At 37.0% G+C, this 10,092-nt stretch overlaps 1 protein-coding gene across 1 annotated transcript in view; it reads right to left on the bottom strand.

Annotated features, from left to right (window-relative positions):
* The window catches only part of VPS13B (vacuolar protein sorting 13 homolog B), an 816,084-nt gene that overhangs the window by 100,238 nt on the left and 705,754 nt on the right, over positions 1-10,092 (bottom strand). Inside the window, exon 40 of the mRNA XM_024756522.1 lies at positions 7,470-7,666. Coding sequence (XP_024612290.1) covers positions 7,470-7,666 — 197 coding nt within the window. The remainder of the gene's footprint in view (positions 1-7,469; positions 7,667-10,092) is intronic.

A 10,092-nucleotide genomic window follows, 5' to 3' on the forward strand; every position in this document is an offset into this window, starting at 1 on the left:
CGGGTCTCTCACTGTTGTGGCCTCTCCCGTTGCAGAGCACAGGCTCCGGATGTGCAGGCTCAGTGGCCATGGCTCATGGGCCCAGCAGCTCCACGGCATGTGGGATCTTCCCGGACCGGGGCACGAACCCGCGTCCCCTGCATTGGCAGGTGGACTCTCAACCACTGAGCCACCAGGGAAGCCCTGTACGTGTGTTTTACACATATGAAATCTCTCCCTTATAATACTTTAAGAAGTTGTTAAAAATAGGGTATAGCATTAGTCAAAATATTAAAAATCCAGGTGAGAGTACTTTGAGATCAGTTTTAAAACAGTAAGTACAAAATTTGAGGTGTTTATCTGAAGAATTTCTCTGTCAACTGCAATTTTTGACACTCGAGATTTTCCAAGATTTACTTTTCTCTCTCTTGAGAGTAGCAAATTCTGTAACATGTTGAAAAAGGTTGCTAAGACGTCACAAATAAGTGCGTGTCAAAATTTTATTTATAACAAATTGATTGATTTTTCACTTTTCCTAAATTAAATGTACAAATCAATGGTTAAAACATATTTTTAGGTCTATACAGTAACTCCTAACATATATATTCAAGTGGTCAGCACTCTTTCCATCTTGAAATCCTGACTAAAATGTTACTAGATTAATCTATATTTAAAAAGTTAAGAGTTTTATTTACAAATTGGAGTTATATCAAAATTAAAATGTGTTAAACACAAAATTAATATGGTATATGCACATGAAATGCTTTATATTTTGAATCAGTAAATTTATAGTTTTTTGATATTCAACTTAATTTGATCATCACTATACACTATAAAAGTAGCATATGCATGTTTACCTTTTACATAAGGATTAAAAATATCTAACTATGATAGAGCTAAACAGTCATAAAGATGAGAACAATGACCCTGCTAGGGACACTTATAGCAACTACATTTATATCATTTCCTCAATTAAGTACAATGGACTTCGATCTGATCCAGATATCAAAAGGAAAAACATAATTCATGTAATAATCAGAAATGGAAAAGTAAAGATGGCGCCAAGGAGCAAAACCTTTCAAATAGTAATACATAGAACTCAAGATTCAGTAGTTAGTTCAAATATCAATAAGTTCCTAATGGAAATTCAAATTTTTAGAATAGAGGAAATATTCTAAGGAGTAGCAAGTATGGCAGGAGTTTTACATATCCATACCTTCATTTTAGCCAAAGGGACTTATTAACTGTCCTGGGTGACCCACAGAAGGGTATCAATTCCTTTAAACAAGGAGTGTTTTAGTAAGTTTAGATCTTGATTGATCCACAGGCACTGCGGGGACCCAGGCATAACCCTTAAAGATTCACCCCTGGATGTCACCCCTATAGCTCTGCAGGTATCCAACAATGATCTGACTTGATTGTAAAGCCTTGGGCTTTTCTCTGTATCCCTCTGTGGTAATAAGAGTTTTATAATATAGCATAGAGATTAAGCAGAGAATGACTGAGGTAAGAAAACCGAGATGAAAATGCTTGCACTGCTTCCACTTACACTGTAATCATGGGCAAATTATTTCATCTAGCTAAACGTGTTTTCTCATCTGTAAAGTAAGTACAGTAACTGGACTTACTTTTTGAGTATTAAAGGAGGTACTACATAGAAACTGCTTAGCATAATGTCTATCACTCCATAAGAGAAAAAAAAATCTCATCCCTCTTTTCCTGGTTGGCAAACAGGGTACCGTACTGGTTACTTAGTTTAATGTCAGTTGCTGGTGATTACCTTTAGCTCCCAAGAGGGATCTGACAATATCACACTGTCATTCATCCCAGTGTGGCACTGTTTCTCAACATTGGTTCACCTAAACTCTCCGCTGCCTACTGCAAAAACACTGTCCTGTCCATCCTGGGAGAGCACCGCATGGAGGAGAGAAGACAAGGGACGATGTGTGTGCCTGCTACACCATGTTCTCTCTACACCTTAGATCTGTCTTTTTTGGGGAATGTTTTAACTCTAACTGCAAATAAGAAATACATCTCTGTTGTAACCTAGTACAGCTATAAAATGGCGGGGGGGAGGTTACTGAAAATATTTTTTAAATTGTGGTAAAATACACATAACTTAAAATTCACTGTTTTAACCAGTTAAAAGTGTACAGTTCAGTGGCATTAAGTACATTCACATTGTTGTGCAACTAACATCATCGTCCATCTTCAGAATTTTTTCATCTTCCCAAACTGAAAGTCCATACCCATTAAACAATTTTCCTCTCCCTCATCTCCTGGCAATCACCATTCTACTTTTGTCTTTATAAATTTGACTAGTCTTGGTATCTCATATAAGTGGAATTATACAGTATTTGTCCTTTTCACATTGATAGTTTCCATTTTATTTAAAAAATTCCATCAACAGATGAATGGATAAAGAAGATGTAGTATATATACACAATGGGATATTACTCAGCCATAAAAATGAGTGAAATAATGCCATTTGCAGCAACATGGATGTAGCTAGAGATTATCATATTAAGTGAAGTAAGTCAGCCAGACAAGGACAAATCATATATCACTTATATGTGGAATCTAAAATAAAATGATATAAATGAACTTATTTACAAAACAGAAATAGAAAACAAACTTACGGTTACCAAGAGGGATAGTGGGGGAATGGGTTGAGGAAGGGATAAATTAAGAGTTTGGGATTAGTAGATACAAACTACTACATATAAAATAGATAAGCAGGGCTTCCCTGGTGGCGCAGTGGTTAAGAATCCACCTGCCAATTTAGGGGACATGGGTTCGAGCCCTGGTCCGGGAAGATCTCACATGCCAGAGCAACTAAGCCCGTGCGCCGCAACTACTGAGCCGGTGCTCTAGAGCCTGCGAGCCACAACTACTGAGCCCGCGTGCTGCAACTACTGAAGTCCGTGCGCCTAGAGCCCGTGCTCTACAACAAGAGGAGCCACCGCGATGAGAAGCCCATTCACCGCAACGAAGAGTAGCCCCCACTTGCCACAACTAGAGAAAGCCCATGTGCAGCAATGAAGACCCAACACAGCCAAAAATAAATAAATAAATTTTAAAAAATTAAAATAGATAAGCAACAAGGACCTACTGTAAAGCACAGGGAACTACTGTCAATACCTTGTAACAAGGTGGCAAAGCAGTTCCAAACGTCAAGATTGTTGTCTGAATGGTTTATGAAAGTCAAAAGGTTAAAAAAAAATGGTACCCAGCAAATTTAGGTACATCTAAAAGTACAGATCCAAGTAGCCAAATGGAGGCAAACAATATCTAGAGGCCACAGTGACCGTCTGGTAGGAGAAAGTTCAACCAGTGAGGAGAAAGGAAATGATCCAGGGACTTTACCATCACAACGCTCTTCCTCTGATTCCTGCACTGGCTATACACACAAGAATGAAGGTTTGGTAAATAAAAAGCATCTCTTCCTCACATACACAAAAAGCTGTGGACCACTGTCTCAAAGATCACTAAATATGAGTGGACAGCGACTTACAGGATCTTTAGGGAGAAGGAGAAAATCTTATTTTTTTTATTTTGCACTCTAAAAAACTCAACAGAGTTTCCATTTTCATCACATGAAGAAAGAGCCACACACTTCTTTTTCCAGGATGCCGTCCTTCTATGAACCAACGTTTTGTGGGTGGGGATAAAAAGTCCTTGTAAGCAATCTACTCTCACCTTTTAACATTGTGAGAAAGTGACCATGTAATATGGACAAAACCACCAAAGACTCGGCACAGGTAAACAGCTTAGCATTATCATCAAACAATTTGTCATAAAGTTAACTGGACATATATATCAAGATCTTCACAGCTATTACTGTGTAACACAATAATTGCCTGTAACTTGTGACTTTAGATAGTCACATACTTCTGGAGTTAGCCATTTGGGGTGAGGGTAAGAGGTGGAAACAAAGCAGAAAGTTGTTCTTGTCCATCAGAAGACATCTGGTTGATACCAAACTCAGGGAACCTAGTAGAGTGGCCCAAAGCCTGAGAGTTGGGCCCACCAGCCATTTCTCATCTTTCCGCCTAGGTCCCATCACTAGGTAAGAAACTGTAAATTCCAAATACAGCGTGTGCTTGCTGGCTATCTTGTTTGCTCTCTAAATCCACTTTCTACCCCTCCCCATCCTCTTCTCTGCCCCTGACTGTATCAACAAGCTGCTTTGTCCTTGGCTTGTCTTTTAGTTCGGCCAGTGGAAGGTGCCCAAGGGAGATCAGAAGGTGTGAAGAGAGTGGCGGAAGGACTCATATTCTCCTGGCTCCTTCTTAGCCACGTCTCTGCACATTGTTGGTCCCTCCACCAAAAACAGCTACAACCACCCACTCTGGGTTAGTTTTGGTAACGGCTCTATTACCTGGCTCTTTCAGGACTAAGAGTGGGATGGTTCCCCATGGTTTCTAGCCTCAGGGTACTGTCCTATCCCTTCACCTTGCCAACACTTTTGTAAATAGTCTTTACAGTAAACTCTCCTCAGTTAACCAGTCTGAGTGTGCTGTCTGTTTCTTATCAGGACCTACTGGGAAAAGGGGTTTATTTAGGCTTCAGCAGTGGGCAGTGGGGGTGGGCAAATACATACATGCTGAGATTAAAAATAAATAGCTGAAATGGATACCCTGATCAGGGCTTAAAGGCTGTATCTCTTGCTTCAGTCCAGTGCACCACAAATAGAAAGAAAACTCTACTAAAGTTCAATACTATTGTGGAAACTAAGCTTAAGTTACTCTCCTTCCAATGCTACCTTGAAAAAAACAACAGCTACCCATCATTCATTTTCATATGATCAAGCAAACCATTCATTAATTAAAGATAGTGGAAAATAATTATTACAGATACACGGGGGTTGAATTAAAGATAATATGCCTGTATGGGATAAACAGACCAAGGTTTAAGAGAGTGAATCTTTGGTCTCCAGTCCTTTGTACCGAAGGCTACCTGCCACCCCTCAGACTGGTTAGCTCCTATCCATTCCTTAAGGCCTCAGCGTAGAAATCAGTTTCTCAGGGCCAAACCGCTAGTTGGTGATGGAGCCAGGACTTAAACCCAGGTCTGCTAATTTGAAAATCCCTAATAAATAGTGCTTCTATTTGCATACACACAGTGATGCCATTACCACTAAATATCCTACACTGTTGCACTTTTGACAACTGTGGGCAGGATGCTTTATTTTTTAGATTAAGCTTCATGGGACTTATTCTTACGAACTTTCTTCCAGTAATGTACAACAGTCTGATGCATATCCTTCTCAAACCATAAATATTATTTAAGATACGATAATCTCTAATCATAAAAGTGTCAGGTTTTTATCCAGTTTTAGATTTCTCATGACAGAATATACTGGATCTAACTATGTGTAATGTCGACATATCATCAAAGCACTGATGCTTTCCTTCAAGAAATTGGATGAAATTTATTTACTGTTCTCTTTGAAAAATGTCTTAATAGAGTTTTATTATGTTGATTTTTAAACCAGCTCTTTAAATTTAATTTCACTAATATCAATTTCTACCTGAAAAATGCTTAATGTCGAACAATTTAAAGCAAGATCAATTGTGAAATATTAGACAAGTTGAAAAATCCAAGGTGAGGACAAAAGATCTGTGATTACAATGTCGAAAGCTTGGTGAAAAACTGCCTAAATTTGACTGTCTGCATAAATTTCCATTCCCTAAAGGTTCCACATTTCTGCAGTGCTAAGCTTACCACAAAGTGATTTTCATGAATGTTTCAGATTCAAAGGAATTAACCTTGTCCAAAATGCTTCTTTCAATGATGAAAATGCATTCTTTGATAATTAGAATCAAGAAATGATTTCTAACTTGATATTAATAATGAAACTCCGATTTAAAAAAAATTCATTACCCATGGCTCTGTTTTCTGAGATTTCCTGGTTTCTGACTAGGTAACCTATGCTTAGAATAGGCAATCTTTCTATCCATCTGCTAACTCCTCCCAGGATGGGTGTTCTTTTCACTGCTGCATTTCATATAGGTAAAATCAAGACCCTACTCCTCTAATATATTTTCACCAGTCATACATTACTAGGTAATATACTGGGAAGGCAATTATTTTTAAAGAGCCCAAATGACCTAGAAATAGAAATCATAAAGTAAAAAACATATTATTATTAAGCATACAAAGTAATCAACGAAAAAGACTGTGATGCTACGGACTAATGTGAACAGAGGTTATCTCGGTGTGATATGATGATGGGTGGTATTATTTTATTTATTTCCCAGACGTTCTTCAATGAACATATATTACTATTAATTACAAAAAGAGAAAGCATTCACAACTATCTATAATATAAAACAGGAATTAGAATACAAAATGGTGTGCTATGATTATAACCCTGTAAAGGCACACAATGATGGGCAAAAATAAAGGTAACAAAAAAGAGAAAACAGTTCAATCACAGGGTGTTGGAACGGTGGATTTTTTTTCTTTTTGTTAGTGTCAAAATGTTGTTTGGGGGAAAAAAAGGGGGGTGGATTATATACAAAGAATAAGATAATGCTAGAGCAAACTCGTCAGGAGAATTAGAAGGTAGGACATTGAAAGTGATGGGCAGCAAGATAGGCACAGGCCCATAGTACACATATCATATGACCCAAAAAACTGTTCCATTGATGGTGATTTAGTTTCTTTTTCTTGTCATTTAGGGGAGCATGAACAGAAAGACGGAATAAGGATATGTAAACTAGAAGGAGCACTTGAAGAATAAATTGCTGGAGTCATTTTTTCTCTACTCTAAGTTAGTGGATGTATTAAGCAGGCAAATACTGGAAATAGGGACAATCTGGCCATGTTTTGTCACTCACCAGATATCCTGTAGGAGGTGTGGAACAGGAAGTTCTGGGGACACGATTCAGAATACCTGAAGTCTACAGCTCTAGAGATACATTATAGTCAAATAGACTCAAGAGCTGAATAAAACTTTGGCTATCTGAAATCTTGAGTATAAATTATTTTGTTAGTCAAGTTTTCCTAATGTCTGGAGGTCTTTTAAAGTTTTTTAAAAAAACCCTTAAGAAGGAAGTAGTTCCAAAAGGAAGGAGACAATTCAATTTACTTAACGTTTCTTTTAATGCCCCAGGGTTAACATTTACACATATTGATGACTGTGTCATTAAGAGTCTATTGAAGTGTGTATGGCTCTTTTCCTCTATACTTTTTAGCTCAGGATAACTGGATTTTTGTTTTTTTTGAAGTTTGTTTTTTGCTCTTTTTTCCTTTTATATTTAAGGAACAGGTTCTTAGAGCTCACAGTAACAGGAATTTTTAGTACACAGACTTTAAAACATCAGCTTCTATCTCGCTTCCTGGTTCTCATCTGTAGTTCAGACAGATGCAGCTGTTAGAGAGCTGCGATATAGCTAAGTGAGGGGACACTAGATAAGATGACTTGATGATTGTTTCCTAGTATAATGCCACTATTTCATTTTTCACTTTGTTCACTGAGTTACCTTTGGTCATCAGCTCCATTTTGGCTGCTGTTCAAAACAATTCTCCAAAGATCCGAGGATACCAGTTTCTTCTGGTCATTCACAAGATTGATATCTGGCAACTGCAGTTCACAAACTTTGCTTTCAGACAGACTAAATTCTCGAAATGCAACAAAAACCTTCTGGAGTTCATCCCAGTATTCCAAACTACAAGGAATCTATATTAAAAGAAAGAAGATTTTAGAAGACGCAAACAGAAATGATGTTTCTGTATCTGTTGACATGCAACTTGAATCTTCATAAAAGTTATAACATTAATGAGACTTTTAAAAGGGGATACAGTTGTAAAGGACAGTAGTTTAGGATTTCTTTTCATAGTTATATTCATCCTGTTTATCTACTTTATTTCAAAAGACTCATTCAAGAATAATATGTGGAAACAGTCAAGAAAGTTTTTAAATAAAGGAGAAAGAGTGGAGAACAAATTCTACCAGATGCTAAGTCTATTATAAAGCTACACTAATTAAAATTAAAAGATAAGGTTGGAGTAGTAACATACAAATAGATTAGAAGAAGAAAAAAATAATAATATGTAAGTACAGATCAATTTTAGTATGTGATGAAGGTACCATTTCAAACAAGTATGGGAAGGACGGGAAATGAGGTTGCAAGAACTGGTTAGCCATTTGGTAAAACCAAAGTGGGTCCCTACATCATTCCTATATGTAAGTCAATTCCAAAAGGATCAAAATTAGAAGAAGAAAAAAATAATAATATGTAAGTACAGATCAATTTTAGTATGTGATGAAGGTACCATTTCAAACAAGTATGGGAAGGACGGGAAATGAGGTTGCAAGAACTGGTTAGCCATTTGGTAAAACCAAAGTGGGTCCCTACATCATTCCTATATGTAAGTCAATTCCAAAAGGATCAAAATATTAAAGGCTAAACACTGAGAACATAAGAGAAAAAATCAGTTAACATTTTTATCATAATAGGGTAGCCTTTTCTGTGTATGGCGTGAAACCCGCGGATGGTAAAAGAAACAACAAACAAGCAAACCTCACAACTGATAACATCAGAATTAATAAAAAGCAAGGTTAGGATAAAACAGGTAATAGTCAATGACAGATCTACAAACACTTGTTGTGAGAGCAGAGAGCTCCTACAAATCAATGAGAAAATGATTAAGTAAGCATATAGAAAAACAAGCAAAGGCAGTTGTTGCAAGAGGCCCTGAACGTCCCTGCATGTTCTTGCTAGGTATGTAAAGGATGCAAGGCCCTGAAAGCTGTTAACAGGGACCATTTCCCAGGTTCTGTTTGCAGAAAGTATCTCTGAGTGATGAGGTAAAGTTTCTTTCCAGGACAAAGAGCAGACTTGCTCTAAAAGAGGTTGATTTGACAAGCTCCATGTTCCATGCTGTGCCATTTATCTACTGCGTGCAGAGCATCCCCCTGGGGGCCCTTCTGTATCGCCCTTGTGGGAACTTGGGGGCAACAGAAACCAATGCAAACATGATGCACACACTGTTTGCTGTGCCACGAGCAATAATATTCTTCGTTTCTGACCCAAAAGTCTAATATATTCTGTCAGTATCCATAAAACATTAGCTTGCATAAGGTAAAATCCCAGATTCTGACGGCAATTAATTTACAGAAGAAAAGATATAACCAGCCAGTAAACATGCAAAGATACTCAACTTCACTAATACTTACATAAGTTCAAATTAAAGCAATAATGTAGTATTTTTATTTATTAATCTGGAAGTTTGAAAAGACTGACATTTCCAATTTCTGTAGAGGTGTGGGAAAAGCATTTCTACCCATTATTTTTGAAGAATAATTTGGCAATATCTATTAAATGCTTGGAAGGATACATCTAAGAATTTGTTTTACAGATATTCCAATACAAGTGTGTGTGTGTGTACGTATGTGTGTTTACTTCAGTACTGTATTAGTAAGAAATTGGAAAAATACAAATATCCATCAATATGGAATTAAATATAACATGCAGATCTATAGAATGGAATCTGTACAACCGTTAAAATGAATAAGGAATACCTATATATACTAACACAAAAGACACTCAAGATATATTATTAACTTAAAAAAAATTAAGCTTCAAAATAGAACATGTGGGTTGATCCCATTTGTCTTAAAAAAAAAAAAAAAAGGACTGGGCTCAGATGTGTCTCCTCTTTTGGAAGCATTTCCTAATTATGACCATTCTCAGAACTGGTCACTGCCTCTCTTGTGTCACTTCCATATCTAACTTACTCCTCTATCATAGAAGTTACTACATTTCGCCATTCCTTATTTACATGGTTGTCTCCTTTAGTTGACTCTGTGATCCTTAAGGCAAAAATGGCATATTATTTTTAAAAATATTAGCATCAAACAGTTTTGGGAACATAACAGGATATTAATAAAAGCTTCCTGAATGAATACATTTCTCCTTAACCTTCCTTTCCTAAATAAGTGATTCTAAATCTTTGAATGGGAATAAATTTTACCTCCATCTATAACAGTTTCTTTTCCTTAAATGGGGACTTGAGCATCCATGTATGGCAACGTGCTAAATGGAAGAAAGGGGCACAAAATGGATATGCATAAGAGGCTAACAGGGTGATGAAACAGAGCAT

The sequence above is a fragment of the Neophocaena asiaeorientalis genome, unplaced genomic scaffold (assembly GCF_003031525.2).
Source record: "Neophocaena asiaeorientalis asiaeorientalis breed wild unplaced genomic scaffold, Neophocaena_asiaeorientalis_V1.1 scaffold29, whole genome shotgun sequence".
Classification (NCBI taxonomy): Eukaryota; Metazoa; Chordata; class Mammalia; order Artiodactyla; family Phocoenidae; genus Neophocaena; species Neophocaena asiaeorientalis.